At 49.7% G+C, this 19,104-nt stretch overlaps 1 protein-coding gene across 1 annotated transcript in view; it reads right to left on the bottom strand.

The window, feature by feature from the left end:
• Positions 1–18,066, bottom strand: part of NPC1L1 (NPC1 like intracellular cholesterol transporter 1) — a 30,655-nt gene extending 12,589 nt beyond the window's left edge. Inside the window, exons 1-7 of the mRNA XM_048512126.1 lie at positions 18,013–18,066; positions 14,159–15,690; positions 11,598–11,698; positions 9,975–10,147; positions 8,881–9,009; positions 5,839–6,021; positions 2,991–3,002 (exon numbers count right to left, since the gene is read on the bottom strand). Coding sequence (XP_048368083.1) covers positions 2,991–3,002; positions 5,839–6,021; positions 8,881–9,009; positions 9,975–10,147; positions 11,598–11,698; positions 14,159–15,690; positions 18,013–18,066 — 2,184 coding nt within the window. The remainder of the gene's footprint in view (positions 1–2,990; positions 3,003–5,838; positions 6,022–8,880; positions 9,010–9,974; positions 10,148–11,597; positions 11,699–14,158; positions 15,691–18,012) is intronic.
• Between the last annotated feature and the right edge of the window lie 1,038 nt (positions 18,067–19,104).

Here is a 19,104-nt window from a genome sequence, read left to right as displayed (position 1 = left end):
GAAGAAGTTGTTGATGTACACGCCCCCTAGGTTACAACATCCTCACCTGAGCTCCGCAAGGTGATGCGGGATGTAGGAATCACCAGCCCTATGTGAGAGGTGCATGCTGGAAGCAGTCGCCTGGAGTAACTTAATGGACCTTCCGGAGGACTGAAAACCACCTTTCGTGATGCTTTTGAATCCCGCACAATATAGCCGTGGTCTGGGAAAGCGAAAAATCCGCTCAGCAGTCGCGGAGCAGAGGGAGCAACCTCTGGCTTGGCGCCTACACCAAGGCAGCAGCTTTACGGTTCGCTATAGGGGCTTTTACGCCAACCCCAACGATCAGATCAAGTCACTGCCTCGGTGGGAGCCATCCTTGCGGTCAGCTCTGACTCCTCGTGCCCTTGCCCAAAGGCGCTTCATAAAGGTCCCCAGTGCCGGGCAACTGACCCAAAGTTTCTCTACCATCCGCCAGAAACCCCAAGAGCCTTATGCCGACTTTGTGAACAGGCTCCAGGCAGCCCTCAAGAGGCAGATTGATAATGAGGAGGCCCAGAGCGAACTCCTTAAGCATCTCGCCAAGGAAAACGCCTCCGCTGAGTGCCGCAAAGCGGTCACGGGTCTGGGCAAGAACCCCGAACTGGCCGACATGCTTAAGGCTTGCCAGGATATCGGGTCCTTCGCCCACCAAGCCAGCCTCCTAGCCGCAGCGCTCTCCACCACCAGGGGACAGCCCCAGGATAAGTGCTTCAATTGCGGCAGACCAGGACACTTCCGAAGGGAGTGTAGGCTGCCCGGCGGGGGAGCCTACAATCCCGACGGAGGAGAGGATCCTCCTCCCCAGGAGGCGAAGACCCCCAAGGCCGCCCAAAACCCGGCATAGTAACCCCGCTCCCTCAGGACCCATCAGGTCAACCCCGCCCAAGACCCCCGCCATTCAGCGAGGACTGTCCGTCATTCCAGAGGCCGTGGACCCCACTTGCCCGGGACCCGCCCACACCCCGGTGTGGGCAAACGTCCTGCAGGAACTGCCCCGTGGGACCAGCTGCGCACCGCTGATCCTCCCGCCTCGGGAGCAACCCGCCGCCCACCCAATGAAGGCCGAGGGCCCAGGTAACTACCAGGGTGCCGCTGACACCAATATGGCCGTCGGCAGGGCAACCAGGCAGCCTGATCAGTGGCCAGCAGAGGTTTGCCTGCGCGCCTGGGGGGAAGGGGGAGAACGGGCTGCGCCAAAATCCGGACGGCAGCCCATCATCCGCCCCGCCGCCCTTGGGGAGTCCGAAATGAATGAATCCGCCCCCACCGCTCTTCCCCTCACATGGACCACCGAGACCCCGGTTTGGGTGGAGCAATGGCCGCTGCCCAGGGAGAAGCTGGTTGCCATGCACCAGCTCGTGGAGGAACAGCTAGCTGCAGGCCACATTGAGGTCTCCACATCACCATGGAACGCACCCGTCTTCGTAATCAAAAAGAAGAGCGGCCGATGGCGACTGCTCCAAGATCTCAGAGCAGTAAACGCCTGCATCCAACCCATGGGCCCTCTTCAGTGTGGCCTACCCAACCCTAATCTTATCCCCTCGGACTATCAGGTCCTGGTTGTCGATCTGAAGGACTGTTTCTTTTGTATCCCCCTTTCCCCTGGGGACCGGACGCGCTTCGCTTTCACTGTACCAGTCCTCAACCATCAGCAGCCCACGGCCAGGTACCAGTGGAAGGTCCTGCCCCAGGGAATGCTCAACAGCCCCACCTTGTGCCAGTATTTTGTTCATCATGCCCTAGCTCCATTTCGCGCCAGGGCGCCCGAGGCCATGGTCATCCATTATATGGACGACATCTTAATCGCTGCACCAACTATCCCCCCGCCATGGGTGGCATTGCTGGCCGACACACTAAAACAGTCGGGCCTGCATATCGCTCCTGAAAAGGTGCAAAGGGATGAGCCATTTCTGTACCTGGGACACAAGCTCCTTCATTCCTACTCCTCCCCCATCCTACCAGAAATGCAAATTCCAGACACGCCCACGCTCCTCCAGCTACAACAACTTCTTGGAACACTTAATTGGGTCGCCTTCTTAAGCCTCTCACCACCCCTCTGCCTCAGCTTCCCCTATTCTCCAGCGGTACTCCCTCTGAAGCTTAAAAAGATCCGGGGGACAAGATCCAACTCACTCAGAAGCACAAGGACGCCTTTCAAGCGATAAAGGAAGTTCTAGCTCGCCGGTGGGTGGATCGAGTCCCCCTCAAGGATCAGCCCCTCTCCCTCTTTCTTTTAGATACGCCCCCCCTTCCAACTGGAGTCTTGGGATACACCTGACCGCCACAAACCTTTTTAGTTGAGTGGCTCTACCTGCCTCACGTACCCGCCAAGAACCTTTCCACCCCAGGCCAGCTTTACGCGGACCTTATCAACCAAGGGCGACAACGCACCTTGGTGATGGTCGGGTGGGACCCCGAAAAAATCATCATGCCTCTGAGCAGATCAGAGTTCCAACATCTTCTGAATGCCTCCTCACCCCTCCAACTAGCCCTAGAGGGTTTTCTGGGAGAAGTCCTCTTTCACCTCCCTCCAGATCCTCGCTTTACTCTCCTTCACTCTACCTCTTGTCCCATCCGACCCCTAGCAGCCTCTATACCACTCCAGGGCGCCCCCACCATCTTCGCTGACGGCAGTAAACGCATCGGCGCCATCGCCTTTCAACAAAACGGACAGTGGCAAACTGCCTATACACCGCCCCAAGCCTCAGCCCAGCGGAGCGAACTCGCCGCAGCCATCTTAGCCTTTCAAACCTTCCCCCAACCTTTCAATCTCCTGGTCGACTCACAATATGTAGCGCACGTGATTGACCACTTACCCGGAGCCTACATCGCTCCCCGGATCGACTCAAACCTCATGAGTCTCTTCCTAACATTGCGAAATCTGCTGGCATCCAGAACCTCTCGGTACTTTGTGGGCCATATGCGCAGCCACACGCCACTCCCAGGCCCTCTCAGTGAGGGAAACCAACGCGCGGATAGCGCTACCCACGTCTCTACCCTTTTTTCCGACCCCTTTCAATCTCATGATTTCTTCCATCAGGGGGCAAAAGCCCTCGCTCGGTCCTGCCACATCCCCCTCAATCAGGCACAATCTATCGTGAAGTCTTGTACCCAGTGCTCACGCCTTGGCCCCTCTTCAGATCCCGGGGTAAACCCGAGAGGAGCCCTAGCGAACGACTTATGGCAGATGGACGTAACCCTGGTCCCTGCCTTAGCCCCCTGGAAGCACCTGCATGTAACTGTGGATACCTACTCGGGGTAAGTTTGGGCCACACCACTTCGTGGCGAAACTACCAATCACGTCATCAAACACCTTTTCGCATGCATTACCGTCATGGGCCGCCCCCTCCGCCTAAAAACAGACAACGCGCCCGCATATTCCTCCGCAGCAATGCTTCAGTTTTGCACCAACTGGGGAATCGTACTAACACACGGGATCCCTTACAATAGCACGGGTCAAGCCATCGTTGAAAGAGCCAATCGCAATTTTAAGGAAATTCTAGTTAAACAAACTAAAGAAAGGGGAGGTGGGCCCCCCCCATCTAGGCTGCATCCAGCAGACAGTCTCAAAAGTACTCTTCACCATCAACCATTTAAACTTGCTCGCCCTACCTTCTGGGCAGCAGATCACGCCCGTAGAAAGACACTTTAGGCAGTCAGAACCCCTCCCCCACACCAACGTCTACTACCGCCAGCTCCCAGACCGAACCTGGTGGGGGCCGGCCCCTCTCATAACCTGGGGAAGGGGGTATGCTTCAGTCCTTCTCCCTACAGGTCCCCTATGGATCCCAGCCCGACATGTCCGACCAGCCCGAGGAGCAACACCAAACGAAGACGGGCCCCACCCCGAGGACGAGACAGGTCCCCCTGGAGAGCCCCGCCCTGTAGCCTTGACAAGCCCGCCGCCAGCACCGGAACTACCCGAGGACCCAGATAACCTACGGAGGCGTCAGAGCAGCGACCAGTCTAACCCGGAGGCTGTCTCAACAACAGAGCTGCCGCAAAACGCCCAAAAGCCCCCAAGTTGCCAACTTTGTGGTTACTGCTGCGGATTCCGCAGCCATCGGCATCTACTCGCACAGCTGCACCTCCCCGGTGACGATTGGTCACCCCCTGCAGAATCTTAACCCTTAGGATTCACCATTATCTCCAGTCATTTGACTGTCGCCGGAACATACCTCCCCTCGCCGCCCTCGCCCGCGAAAACCTGGGACTTGCCTCCTACAACACCGAGATAACTACATCCCTGCCCGACTCTCCCGCTTCGGAACTCTTTTGGCTGGTTCTCAGTCAGCCTCTACCCATCGTTCTCTTGCCTCTGGGGACTCCCACCTCTTTGAGGGAACCCGGGCGCCGCCGCCGCCGCTCCACTCTACCCCTCGACCCCTCTTGCTGGAGCGACGCGGTCACCCTCTCCGGAGCAGAGTTCGTCTCCCTCGCGACTTCCCTAGTGGGAGTCCCCGGACTTGCTCCTTACAACGCTAAGACAATTGGCCGGCTGGCCTGTGCCCTTGCGAAGTCCATCAATTCTACCTCCATCGCTCTGGATGCCCTGGCCTCTGAGCAGCAAGAACTTCGTCAAGCGACTTCAGATAACCGTGCCGCTATTGATTATTTGTTGTTACTGCATCACCAAGGTTGTGAGAATGTACATAATATGTGTTGTTTTAATCTCTCTGATAATTCCCATTTGATTCATATGAAAGTGCGTGAGTTGCAAGATGTTGTATCCAATCTAAAGTATAACGTATTGCCCCACCGGTGGTCAGCCCTCTGGAGCTGGCTGCCGGGGGGATGGTTAAGTATTATTGTACAGTTCTGCATTGGTTTGATTGTATACCTCGTCGTCGGATCTTGCCTTATTCAATGCATCTCTAATGTTGCCTTGAATCTGTGTAAGAAACCCTTTGACTCTCCTTTACATCAGCTGACTCAAGTCCTTGGTGTTGCACCAGGCAACTCGACCAGCTTGGCAATAGAAGCCGAGGAGGAGGTAAAGCGTCCTCCTTAAAATTGCTCCCACCATTTCGGCCTTCCTTCTAAAATGTAAAAAAGGAGGAGATGTAGGGATGAGCCGCTAACCCAGCAGAACTGTAGGCAGAAGCTGGCTGGCACACCGGTAACCAATCTACGGCCTTCTGAAGTGCGCACTGCCAAAACCTCCCATCCCTCCACCCCCCCCCTGATGAGTCATGCGGGTCATGTCCCATCTGGCTACACGAAACCACCGCCACGGTGTCCTAGACAAAGGGACAATAGAGCCTTCGCCCCCAGGTGAGGATTAGACCCAGACGCGGACACCTCTCCCCGCACGTAGCAGCCAGATGAGATCATACATCACATGATGATCTCCCGCTGTCCCGCTCTCGCGCTCTCCTATCGATCCACCCCTTTGCACGCCCCCATGAGAACTCTAATAAAAAGTGCCAAGAGACTAGCATGCGGCAGAGTTGCCAGGATCACGGACCCCCGCGCTCCCGCTGCTGGCTCTCTCCACCGGATGATATCTCCGCGTCTCGTCTTGCGTTCTTCGCACTGCTGACTTCGTAGTTGCACCCACTTCAAGCGGCATTCTGGGGGTGTGGTGGGGTGTTCCAGGGCAGGACGGGGGTGGAGGACGCAGCAGTGCACCGGGCGCTTTCCCCCCTTGCTACACCTTTGTATCAACTGAGTTTGAAACCCATGCTAGTCCAAAAAATAGCATGGTAATACCATGTCCTCTGCTCACAGTTATCCCTCCGTTTCCCACAATTCTAAGGAAAAGCTGCCTAGGGATCCAAGTCTTTTTGTCCCTGACCTCATTGACATGTTTTGTACCTGGTACTCCAACACAAAGATGAAGATGTTATCAGCACCAACTGCTAAGACCAGGAAGGGAACAACCTCGATAATTATGAGGGAAGAGGGCAATCCCACATAACAGAAAAATCCCAAAGAGGATATCACAGCTCCCAGCACCACCAGGATTCCACCGAGTCCTAGTGTAATCTTGGAGTCTACCTGAAAAAGAAGTCACATGTTAAGGACAACAGCTACAGTGGCGGGAAACAATGTGAAAGATAAGGATGTCAGGGTGATTACAGGTGGGGACTTTCTCCTTTAACTGGTGCTGTGATGAGCTGTCCCATGAAGGCTAGTCCTGAATCCTGCCTTCCCGTGGTTTGTAAGCATGCAAAGACTAAAAGCCTATGGTTGTGAATGGTGGAACAAAAACATTTTAGGAGCATGCATCAAGTCCTCAAGATTATGGAAACACCCCCCCCCCTCCAAATTAAAAAGCATTTGGGCAAATTCTGCCAATGATTAAGGAAAGAGCAAATCTGCTAAGAGCCAGCTGTTGTGAGTTTTCCAGGCTGTTGTGAATCTTCTGGGCAGTGTGGCTGTGGTCTGGTATTTTTGGCTCCTAACATTGTACCTGCATCTGTGGCTGGCATCTTTAGTAGTATGTCACAGACCACACAACCTGGAAAACCCACAACAGCAAGTTGATTCCAGCGGTGAAAGCCTTCGGCAATATACTCCTAAGAACCATCACAGATCCCAAAGGCAACGATTGCTTCTGGGCCCTCGCTACTCACAACCGTCATATGAAAACAAACTGTGTTACTTTCCCAGTACTGTGAGCTCTTGGGGAAATCAAGACTCTCTAATTTTGTCTCTTTAATCATCTACATTTTGGAAGCTCTGGTGGGTGGGGCAGGGGGGGCATCTATGCAGAACATAGTCCTAGACCTGTTAATGTTCTGTAGCTACCAAAGATTCTGTCTTACAAGTTTTTGAAAAATAAGAGTGGACAACTGCTGTGCCCATAAAATATTCATCTTTGTGGACATGCTGTTTTGTATATTAAATTCTGTTCATAAAACAGAGTGCAGAAAATGGGGGAGGGGGTGGTGTTCCCATCATTCTGAATCTATGAACATCAAGTCTTGATAAGAGCAATCAAGAATATGGTTGTGGTGGGTTTTCCGGGCTGTATAACCGTGATCTGGTGGATCTCGTTCCTAACATTTCACCTGCATCTGTGGCTGGCATCTTCAGAGGTGTATCACAGAGGGAAGTCTGTTACACATTGAAGATGCCAGCCACAGATGCAGGCAAAACGTCAGGAAGAAGATCCACCAGACCACAGCCACATGGGCTGGAAAACTCACCACAACCAGTTGAATCCGGCCGCGAAAGCCTTTGACAAATCAAGAGTATGTTTGCTGCCAAAACTGTCCATCTCTTCCTAACAGAAGTTCAAGCATTTGCACTGTGCTTTTTGCAAGTGTGTGCCATGTTACTTTCTCTGCTTTTGTTTTAGACACTATTTCTTTTGGGATAATGGTGGGTGGCTTTTGGTACTCTGTGCATTCTGCTCTGTTGAAAAACACCCCCACCAAGCACTGGCGTAATGCCCATTGGGCAAGGTGGGCAGCTGCCCAGGGCATCACTTTGTGGGGGGCATCAAAATGCTGGGTTCGTTTTGGGGTATTTTAGTGGTTTTCCATTTTCGGCCTGCAGGGGGTGCAGTTTTTAGGCTAGCGGCACCAAAATTTCAGCGTACTCTACTGTGGAGACTATCCTATGCTATCCCCACATTTGGTGAGAGCGACCGAGTCCAAAGTATGGACTCCTTGTGTAAAGCTCACCCCTATCATTGTTTTAGGTAATGGAAGCTAATAGGATAGCTGCCAGTTTTGAGGGTCCATAACTTTGGCCCCCCTGAACCAAACTGCACCAAACTTGAGGGGGATCATTAGGGAAGTTGTCTGATGAGACCCTGAAAGTTTTGAGACTGTGCCTTCAGAAATGTGCCCCCCACAGCCTGCAATCCCCATTGACAGCAATGCAGAAAACTCAATGCAGAACAAAGATTCTTGGGCAAATTTCTAGGATGTTCCCAGGGGTGCATTTTTGGATGTATCAGCACCAAAATTTCAGGGTATCATCTGGAGATGATGGCACCCCCCCCAAGCCGGTGCAGTTTGGTTCAGGGGGGCCAAAGTTATGGACCCTCAAAACTGTAGCCCCCATCTCCTATTAGCTCCCATTGGAAACAATGGGAGATGGGGCACCCCCTTTGGGAGTCCATAACTTTGGACTCCTTGAACCAAACTTCACCAAACATGGGAAGTAGCATAAGGACAGTCTCCTGATGATATGCTGAAGTTTTGGTGCTGATATGTCTAAAAATGCACCCCCTGCAGGCACCAATGTCCTGGTACAAAAAAAATTTGGTCGTGGTGGAGTGGCTGCCCATTGTGGGGGATCCAACTCTAGGTTTTAGCCCAGGGCTACAGCTCTGCTCCAGGCTCACCCTATTACTCTTGCCACCAAGTCTTAACAGCCATAGAAGGCAATCAAGAGATGAATACAAAGTGGAGAAACTAGCCAAATAAAAGGAACTGTGTATGGGCTAAATGTATTTTTACCTCCACATATCTAGGTTGTAAAGCAATCCAAAGAATGGTTGCCAACGAGACCATCTCAGTATTATAATTCAAGCAGCTTTTGTAATGTACTTGGTTAGCTTAATAACCTATTTTTAAACTGTACTGGTTACACTTTGAGGATTTTTTCCCCAAATTAAAACAAAGTTACTACACTTCTGTTATATCATACATAAAACATACCACAGCACAAAACAATTATTATTTATTTATTTATTTATTAAACTTTTATACCGCCCCATCCTCTAGGGGCTTATTATTATATAATAATCCAACTGGTGTGCTCATAAATGAACCATACACGGTTCCTTTAATTTTGTTAGCCATAGAAAGCAAGCTGAAATCACATCTACATGGACAAATTTCCCCATCCTGGGCTGCCTGACTCCTCGCCCCTTGCCCATCCACAAACCGCCTTTCATACCAGGAGACGTCTGAAGCTGGAGTACTCGCCCAAAGCCAGCGTGATGTATGCAAAGATCACCAGATAGCTGATACCAAAGATACTAAGGTCTTCCCAGGTGGTGCGGCTAATTTCATCCTCCAGGGAGCGCTGAAGTGTGTGGGGGAAATACAGGAGATGGTTAGAAAGCACCAATCAGATCAGAGGTCAAGGGGCAACAACAGCTCAGCTAAGCCTTTCCCACACAAGAAAACCCACTCTGGTCCTCAGCAAGGCAAGGAGCTAAACGTGTTCTTTAAGCAGGATCAGGATACTTGGGAGCAGTTATGTCACCCACCTGAGCATTTGTCACCCTAATTCCGTACATCATTTCCTAATTCCGTACATCATTTCCTAATTCCGTACATCAACTACGACTGTGGCAGGAGGAGCCCCAGCCATAGCTATCAGAAATTCTGTGTTGGCCAACTGGAGTCCATTTGGCTGTATTAGACTCTAAAGATGGACCAATCTAATTGGCCTCCCACTCCTGCAAAAGTTATAAGTTCTGTTGAGTTATAATCCCGCCAGGCTTTTGCATCCATGATCAAGGATGGTACTCCCTGACACCCAGGACCGGGATCATATTATCTATAAAACTGAGTAGGCTGAAGCCTAGGGGCCCCACAGGGACGAGGGGGGCATCAATATTTGTTTTGCTGGCAACTGGCCAACTTATACTTAGGTCTTCGGGCCAGGGGCGATTAACGGAGGCAAACCTTGGAGCCCTCAGGGGCAAAACTCTGGCAGTGCTGGATGCCCTCAGCATGGGCACATCCCACCACACATGACCCAAAAATTGTTTTGCACCAGGTCATTGGTGCCTGCAGGGGGTACATTTTTAGACATATCTGCACCAAAATGACATATCGGCACCCCACCGTTTCTCAATCGCTGGAGGAGGAGGAGGAGGAGGAGGAGGAGGAGGAGGAGGAAGGGCGGCAGCCCAATCGATGCGCTCACTCAGGACGCGTCACCCCTTAGGCGACAGGTCCCGCCCGGAACAAGCGGAAGGGTCGACCCACTCATCTGCATATGACTATGATCAAACCTCTTGATAGCTAGAGGAGAATTACCTCAGCCATGTAGGCAACAGAATACTCGTCAACATATTGCTTCTGGAATTCCTGTACAATCTCCAGGAATCGCTTCTCCCACAACATCACCATATCAAAACGGGGGTTGCTTTTGGGGTAGTTGTTCAAGGAAAAGGTAAGGATGAGTGCCTGAGCCTCAGAGTATTCCTCTCCTGTGCAACAAATAGAAAGGACATCACGAATCAGGTGGACACACAACCGCAGGCAATCCAAACTCTTCTTCTTCTATATCAGGGGTCTGCAACCTGCGGCTCTCCAGATGCTCATGAACTACAATTCCCATCAGCCCCTGCCAGCATGGCCAATATAGTGTGGGGATGGGGGTGGAGGGGAAGCACACCAGAGATGCCTTGGCCTATATCTCATTAATCTGACCAAATGTGCATTGACTCATGAAAATTCATACCCTTGGAAATTATGTTGTTCTTACAATTGGACTTGAATTTTGTTCTGTTGTGGTAAACTAACATGGTTACCTGCCTGAAACTAGGCCTAAGCACCTCTGGCGGTGTGACAGAAACAGTTGCTGTCTCCGGGTGAAAGATGATGTCCTACGCTCACCAGAGTAGCTTAGTATTTCAGAGTCTTGTATTTTTACTTGTTTCTTTGCTCACCTGAGCTGACCTGCCCAGAAATCATCTCAAGTGATCAGCCTTGACGATAAGACACCAGGCAACTGGCCAAGGAGATCCCTCTGCCATCCATAATGCTCACCATCATGCCGAGAAGCCCTCAGTGCCATAAATGATTAACTCAGGAATGATCAGAATCCCCTTGGATGGAACTGGGTCAGGAGTTCCTTCTGTGGAGCTGAATGTAGATAGGAAGGACTGAAATTGCCTCGGGCATCATCTCAGTGACTGGTGACAGGGAGGCCTGGATTTTTTCTAGTCCATGGGCTGGGCTGCTTTTTAAGAATCTTCAGCTTTGTCCTCCTCTGACCAAGCTAATCACTCATACCTTTCCAAGCTTTCTTCTGTCAGAAAAATGTGGATTGTGGAGACTTCTGTCTAGCCCTGCCTTGGGGCAAGGGTTGGATTTGTGTATATGAAGGACTCGCACAGTAACAGAGCCACAACGGCCTCTCAGCTTACTGAGAATGGTCCCAGTGGCTACATTTTAGAGACCTCCTGGCTCAGCAGTTTGCCCTTGAGATGCTGGCAGTGACATAGTCCTCTCGGCTTGGACCCAGCCAGCAGCAAAAGGCAAGCCTACGCCAGCAGTCATTACTACGAGCTGGTTTGAATTGAGTGGTTCCTGTGATGTACTCAGTATCATTGGGGCCACTCAGCTAATGTTCCTGGGCTGTTTTAATCTTCCCCAGCAATTCAGCAGCAAGATGGATCCTTTCTGGCTTTTCCCTTCATAGGCCAGGAAGGTTTATGAATGTAGATCATGATGGACGGAAACAGCTGTTCCCTTTTAGTGTTGCGGGAACCATATCTCTTGCTTAGATTATACTGAATCTAAATTCCAAGTTACAGACAAGAACTTGGGAGAAGGAAGAGTCTCTAATAAGATGAATCACATGGCTAACATGGACATTAATTTTCAACCTATGATCTCTTTGTGAAAAGTCATACTTGTGAAAAGTCATACTACCTGGGTAACCCCCTACTGCCAGGAATGGAAACACAGGCGCTCCATAGTCTGCCATACAACTCAGCTTCAGTTCTGTGATGTCTTGGAAGGAGAGTGGTGAGCTAGGAGAACAAGACAGTGCCATAAGTAGAAAAGCAGAGGGGGAAGCCCTTCCCAGTTGAATTAAGCAAAGAGATACCTACAACATTCTGGGTCTCCATTAGAGCAAAAAGCAGTCTTCTGGATGGGCCCTGAACTATTCAGTGGTGATTGGACTGGAGATGAAGCAACATTAACAAGTAACAGGGGCCCTTCCTTGGCACTGTGAGTTGAGCCATAGGAGAGTAGCAGGGTTGCCAACTCCAGGTAAGAAAATTCCTGGAGATTTGTGGACGGAGCCTGGGATGGTGAGTTTGATCATACCAAGGGGTTGTATGGTTGTCTTGCATTAAACAACTATTGAACAAATCTGCAGCTGCCTCTTGTATCTGAGGATGCCTCTCAGCAGATTTTTCAGTACTTTCTTATACACAGGATTTATTATGCTGCAACAGAGATGAGGGGGGATCAGCTGGGAATGAGTTTCTGATCCAGCCCTCTCAGAAAACGTGCTACATGGTGAAGTTAGAGATCAGAAGTGATTAGCTTTTGATTTCCCGGTTACAAGAAAAAGAGAAGAAACAGATTGTCTTTCTTCCATTTACTCCAGCCTAGGGGGTGGAAACAGAAATGGTTGACTTCTAATCTCCCCATTGCAGAGTTTTAAAATACTGTTTATCTTATTTTTTCTGCAACCCAAGTTGGGTTGCAGAAAACCCTTCGGGGGGGGGGGGGCGAAAAGTACAATCAGCTGGACTTTTAATCACCACATACCCTTTGCTGCATTTCAGCAAGCCTGAGAAGAACCTGACTTACAGCTAATAGCTGCAATTAGCTGGGAGTCAGCTCCTGACCCCCCACCCCCACCCGCAAAAACACCTTTCATGGGTACAAAGTAAAACTTCCACAGGAGGAGATCAGAAACCCCCTCCCAGCTAATTCATCATCAGTTCAGAGTCCACTTCTGATGGTTGTGAGTAGCCTGTTCCTTCAAATAGAGGCAGACGCGCTGTGAATTGGCTACCTGATCACCACTGTCAAACAGGATGTGAACCAGCTGGCAGGTATGCAAACATCCCCACCCAGAACATTAGATGGAAACTTCTTTGGAGCTAGCAAAAAATAGAACCATCCTTTCACAAGGATCAGAGGCCCCAAGTAAAATTTCAACAAGCCAGTTCCATACGTGTTTACATCTTGTCAGGCATGCCAAAAGTATAATTGTCACCGAACAAGTTATGGTTGGTAACTCTGGCTTGTGAAATTCTGGGAGGCAGAGCCTGGGGCGGGGAGGGAGCTCAGTGGGAATGTGACTACACAGAGTCTACCCTTTGAAGCTCCCACTTTCTCCTCTTCTTCCTGAATCATCTACCCAAAGTTCATCCTCTATAGTACACAGTGGTTTAACGTGGGGGGGGGGGGGCGTGACGCACTGGGCGCACAACAGTGCAGGGGCATGGTGGGGACAAGAGGGGGCATGGCAGGGGTGCAGGCTCAGTTCCCCCTCGCTCTGGCCTCGATAGTATACTTCTTTTTCCTGTCACACGCACATTCAATCCCCCTTTCCACAATACAGGTTCTTTCACTCAACCCCCAGAAAAGAAAGACCCTTTTATCTCCTGGTTCTCTTCAATTTCTGTTAATCAGGGGCATCATACACTTAGAAAGGCAGGCTCCATTGGAACTTATTGCGGGTAGAATAAATGTACTTAGAAAATGTAACACTGTCACTGAGATGTAAACATTGCTTTTAGGCAGACAAGAATTTCGAATAAGAAATGATAGTTGTACATTAGAGAATTACGATGATAGTTATCTCTTTCGGTCTCTCCATATTTTCCCTTGCAGGTAGTTAGTAAAGTCAGCCTTATTATTTGGTAGATTTCTCCCTTATTTCACAAAAATATTACACACACACTTGCATGTACACAGACTTAAAAGATCCATAAAGGACAGAACTGGGGAAGACTCAGAGGTGTAGCAAGGGGGGAAAGCGCCCAGTGCACCAGTGGATCCTCCGCCCCACCCTGGAATGCCCCCACCACACCCCCACAGGGGCGTGCGCCTGGTGCGTCGCAAAACACCCCCCCATCCCCTTGGAGCTACGCTTCTGGGAAGACTAGATGCTTAAAGACCTGCATTTGTCACCTACAAATCTGCTTCAGTATCAGGCAGATATGTGTGTGTTGGTGTAGCACACACACTGGGTAGATCAAACTTTGATCACAGCTTCTCATGAGAAAGGAGAAAGTAAAGCAGCTACCTTAGACTACTGGATGTGAAATTGGGCTGTGTTACAGTCAAGAAACCATCTGCCTTGAATTACCTGTCAAATGTAGATGGGAGTGGGAATTTGTTCCAGGCTCTTCCTATGGGAATCAGTCAGACCCAAACTCAAGCAATTCTAATCCCCACTGGGACATATTTAGCCATCTCATCCCTCCTTGCCTGTCATGTACGTTGAGTCATAAACTGTTACTCACTTTATACAGTAGAGGAAGTGGTCTCTCCAGTCCACCGTGCCCGTCTCTCCTTTCATTGTCTGGTTAGCCGTCATACTGAGGCGCGTGTCGTTGTTCTGGAAATACTGCAACAGGCTGTTGACACAGCAATCAGAGAGGCTGGCATTTTGGGGGTTCAAGGGTGCATAGCAGACATCTTGAAGAGAAATAGTCCTGCCATGCTTTTCGGACCAGACCTCAATGTTTTGCAGCTTTGTCTGCAGCTGCAGCAGCTGCAGCAACACATCCATGGACAAAATCCCGTTGAAGTTCTTCTTGCCCAGGATGAGAGAATCATAGGTGTAGTTGGCACGGCCCTTGGCTGTCAGGATTACCTGGTTGGTCCGGAAGAAAGGCCCAAAGTTCTGATCATAGAAGTCCTTCTCCTGTCGGGCCCGGCTGTCAGGGGAGGACCACAACTCTACAGGATCTGTGGTAAGTTGGATAAATACCATTCCGCAGGAGAGTGCAACCACCACCACTGTTGAAATGACAATAACTGTGATAGGGTAAGAGGCCATCAGTGTTCCCCATCTACTGAAAGTTCTAGTCAGGAAGTTGTGGATAACCTGGCTAAGCTTCTCAGAACAGGTTAACTTGTTCCTCACCAACTTGGGGCTCTGATTTTTTGCTTTCTTAGCTGAGGAACAATTTTGCCACACCAGAATGGACAGAAAAACCGCCGTGAGAAGGCAGGAGAGAAGCAGGAACACAAATAAGTTCCCATTAATTTTACCTACTGTAAAGGGTGGAGGCTTAGGTGTAGGAGATTGGATCTGGGGACAAGAATCAGGGCAGTCTGGGCAGGAGCATCTGTCCCCAGTCCCTCTGACAGGTTCACTACACTTCCAAGTAGTCTCATTGAGTGGCACAATGCCACCCCCAACAACGGAGTGATTTGGCATCAAGTGGAACGCGATCTCTAAAGGAGCCAGGCCATTGCCTGAGTCCCCCTGGAAATCCAGCCACCGCTGAGTGTTGCACAAAGTGGCCCCGTATTTGCCACACATGGCACCTATAGCATAGCCACCAGTAGCTGGCAAACGGACACCCTTACAAGAGTTGAAGGACCGGTCAGCGAAACCCTGATTGTAGAAGCATTGGTACTCCAAGACGCCCTGCTTTGGTTGGCCATCAATGGTGGTGTTAAAGAAACGAGTGATATTGATGAATTGGCTTTGATTTGGGCTGCAGGTGTTCTGGCAGTAGAGGTTGACAAAGTTCTCGACACACGATGGGCATCGAGAGAGAATTCCTTGGGACATGGCGAGGCTGATCCTCAACGATTGCAGCTGTTGTGCAGAGCAGCAGGCAAAGGTGTCATTGTCCCCTTTGTACAGCATAGGGCAGATCGACTTCAGGAGTTCGAGATGGTTGCCGGACAGCTGCACGGCTTTCGTGTTGGAGACACAAGGCACAATGGCAGGCACAATTCCTGTAACCTCAGGGTTCCTGCCACAGGTCTCATAGAAGGCGCAGTATCCAGCACTATGGGTGTGTGTAGGAGCAGCGGTCTTGGTTTCACAGAGCCCAGAAAAAGGAAATACAGCAAGTCAGCAGGAAGTGGGGGCGAGGAGTAGGGTCAGAATATAGACAGAATTCAGGACGAGGACGAGGAGCCCAGACTCTGCACCCTGGATAAGTAATGCTCATTCAACTAGATCTCAAACGTATTTCATACTGCATGATTTATTAAACTAATTCTGCTCTCCCCAATAATTGGAAGGGTTTAGGGAGACTGAAAAGATTTGGAATCAGGGACTGGCCAGTTTAGGTGCTGTACAGAACATCATTTTCATATTACCAGAGTAGTGACAGAGACTAAGAATGCAATCCCACACACACTTACTAAGCAGCAAGTTCCACTGAACTGAATGAGTCAAATTAGGGTTGCCATCTTCCAGACAGGGCCTGGAGTTCTCCCAGAATTATAACTGATCTTCACACTACAGAGATCAGTTCCCCTGGAGAAAATGGCTGCTTGAGGGTGGAGTCCGTGGCCTCATACCCTGCTGAGGCCCCCTTTTCTCAAACCCTGCTTTCCCAGGAATTTCCCAACCTGGAGAAGACAATCCCATAGGGAAAGTCCCAAGACCAAACTTCCAGGCCCCGTTTGGAGTGCTTAGCCTTCTAACCTGCACCATTTGCCTGATCTAAAGCAGGCAACTCTGGGACAACCACAATTTGTCCTCTAGGAAAGCTTATGTGTACTGGTATTAGAACAGCAGAAACTAGACTGCTTTCCGAACCAAAAAGACAAATTCATTGGCACCATGGTTAAATTATAAACATTTGGTTTAGGTATTGTCGAAGGCTTTCGTGGCCAGATTCAACTGGTTCTGGTGGGTTTTCCGGGCTGTGTGGCCATGGTCTGGTGTAACAGACTTCCCTCTGTGATACACCTCTGAAGATGCCAGCCACAGATGCAGGTGAAACGTTAGGAACAAGATCCACCAGACCACGGCCACCCAGCCCAGAAAACCCACCAGAACCATTTGGTTTAGGGCTGGATTCTTCAGAATCTGTAGTGTGTGCACTGTTGATCGCCTTAATCTTTATTGTAAAGAAATCTTGCTTATGTTTCTACCAATCTACACTTCCTTACCCATCGCCTTTTCTCAGCCCTAAAGGAGAAGTTCTCATAGAACAATGCATTTCCTGTTCTGCACCAATAATGTTATCTTTCCACAATCTTTACCCCAACACCCTGAAATGCCGCCTTAAGTACCCCTCTGGTTTTACTACAATCCGGGTTCCTTTGTTGAGGACTGAAGGGTGGCAAACAGGAGCAAGCCTTGGACATATTGGATGGACCCACAGTACCACAGAGGAAACAGCAGGGAGTCCTCTGTGTTTATGTGGTAGGAAAAAATGTGTCCATCCTTCAATCAGGGCAACCTAGTTGGCCACGAGGCAGTGTCTGCTGCTCAACATTTTCAACACTTCATGAAACCATCACGGTGGAGTGGTCAGAATATTTGGTTAGGATCTGGGAACCCAGATTTAAACCCCCACTCTGCCATAGAAGTTTGTTGGGTGATCTTGGGCCAATCGCAGACTCTCAGCCTAACTTATCTCACAGGATTGTTTTTGCAGAGAAAATACATGAGGGAAATGATATTGTAAGATATTGCATTCTTTGGGTCACCATGAGGGAAATGATATTGTAAGATATTGCATTTTTGGGGTCACCATTGGAGAGAAAAGTGGGGTATAAATAAATCTGTCAATTATGATTGTTGATGCTCCTGGGCCCGTATCCCTCTCACTCACAGCATGGTTGGGATCTCCCTGCAGAAACTGCCTGCAGTTTGTCATACCAAGGCTAATTCGTCTTAATTAGCTTCTCTCTAGTACTGCACTTACAATTACTAACAATTAGACTAATCCAAAGGCCTTCTTCACAAACCAATTACTAACAATTAGACTAATCCATTACACAGCCTTCTTCACATACCAGCAAAAAGCCACACATGCTGACTGTGGAATATTACCACTAAGGGATTATTTGAGAGAGAGCCACTTGTATGCTAGTCGTGCAGGACAGAGACTGCACCTGCCAACTCATAGAGTCACAGGGTCAGAAGCGCAGCTTTGACAAATGCCTGGCAATACTGAGTCTTGCTAGAAATAACTTTCTCCCACCCCCAAAGATTCAAGTTGGCCAGAATTGGTCACCTATTTCCAAAGGTTTATAAACAGAAGGGCAGCTCATGGAGGAAAATCCAGCCCTCTCACACATGCCTCCAATACATTTTCAAAGTGAGTACTTCCTGCCCCACTGGAAGTCCAGTTTAATCCAGCAAGCCCACTGCTGGCTCCCTGCCCTCACTTACCAGGCCTGGTTCCATCCTGCTCAGCAACAGGGGGACTAAGAAGGCGCTCAGCATCTTGGAAATTGTTCCTGGACTACAGGCAGCAGATTCTTTGAGAAGGACAAACCCAGAGGCTGCCCCAGAGGAGCGTGTCCTCCTTTGCCCTGGCTTCCGGTTATTAGCAGCCCTGGTCTGACAAATGAGAAACCAATCAGGCTGGGCTAGGACTGTAAAATCCCCATTAACATTAACCCAACGAAGGAGGCAGGGTTCATCCTACTCTGCCAGAGTAGCTTGCGATTCTCTGGAGCTGGCTCCTCCTTTCCATCCCTGACAAAGGATTTATTGTCTAGTCTCAAACTGAGGACCTTGCATGAGAGGTGTATGCTTCCTCGCTGCTGTGTTTACCTTGCCATGTCCCAACCACTGTGCATCATTGGCTACCCCCAACTCCCAACTAAACAATGAGAACCGAACTGCCCCTCTGGCTAATGAGAGGCATCAAGGCAAGGATTGTATCACAGTTATTTTATATTTGTAAGCAAGCAGAAGCCTGTCACAGAGTAAGGTCTTCTTTGATATTAACACCCAATACATGTTTTTTATTTGCTGATTCAAAACATCAATACTTGTTTGCTGTACTCCTTTGCTGCTGAGATTGCATAGGGTCCCAGCATTTAGCCTGGCTCCAGTTCTAACTCCTCCAAGGACTAGGGCAGGGGTCCCCAAACTTTTTAAACAGGGGGCCAGTTCACTGTCCCTCAGACTGTTGGAGGGCCGGACTAAAAAAAAAACTATGAACAAATTCCTATGCACAAATGATTGTAAAATGTTTGATTTCACCTTTCAGCCTTTCTGTCATGGTCTATTTTTAGAACAGTGACCAAAGTATGTCAAGTACAGGGTGGGCTCCAAATATTGTTGGGGAGGCTGTGGAATACCTTCCCCTGTAAAAAAAAAAAAAAAAAAAAGCAGAACTTCCCAATGAAACATTCCATCTAACCCAGGATTAGGTATCTTCCTGGGTTCTTCCTCCCTAGCAGCCAGCGAGCGATTCACCAACCTGGCTGATGCCAATGGGAGTGTGGCGGAACAGAAAGCCTGAGTGCAACA

The sequence above is a fragment of the Sphaerodactylus townsendi genome, linkage group LG12 (genome assembly GCF_021028975.2).
Source record: "Sphaerodactylus townsendi isolate TG3544 linkage group LG12, MPM_Stown_v2.3, whole genome shotgun sequence".
Classification (NCBI taxonomy): domain Eukaryota; kingdom Metazoa; phylum Chordata; class Lepidosauria; order Squamata; family Sphaerodactylidae; genus Sphaerodactylus; species Sphaerodactylus townsendi.
The sequence above is the reverse complement of the archived record's forward strand: the minus strand, read 5'-3'. Positions and strand labels throughout refer to the sequence as shown.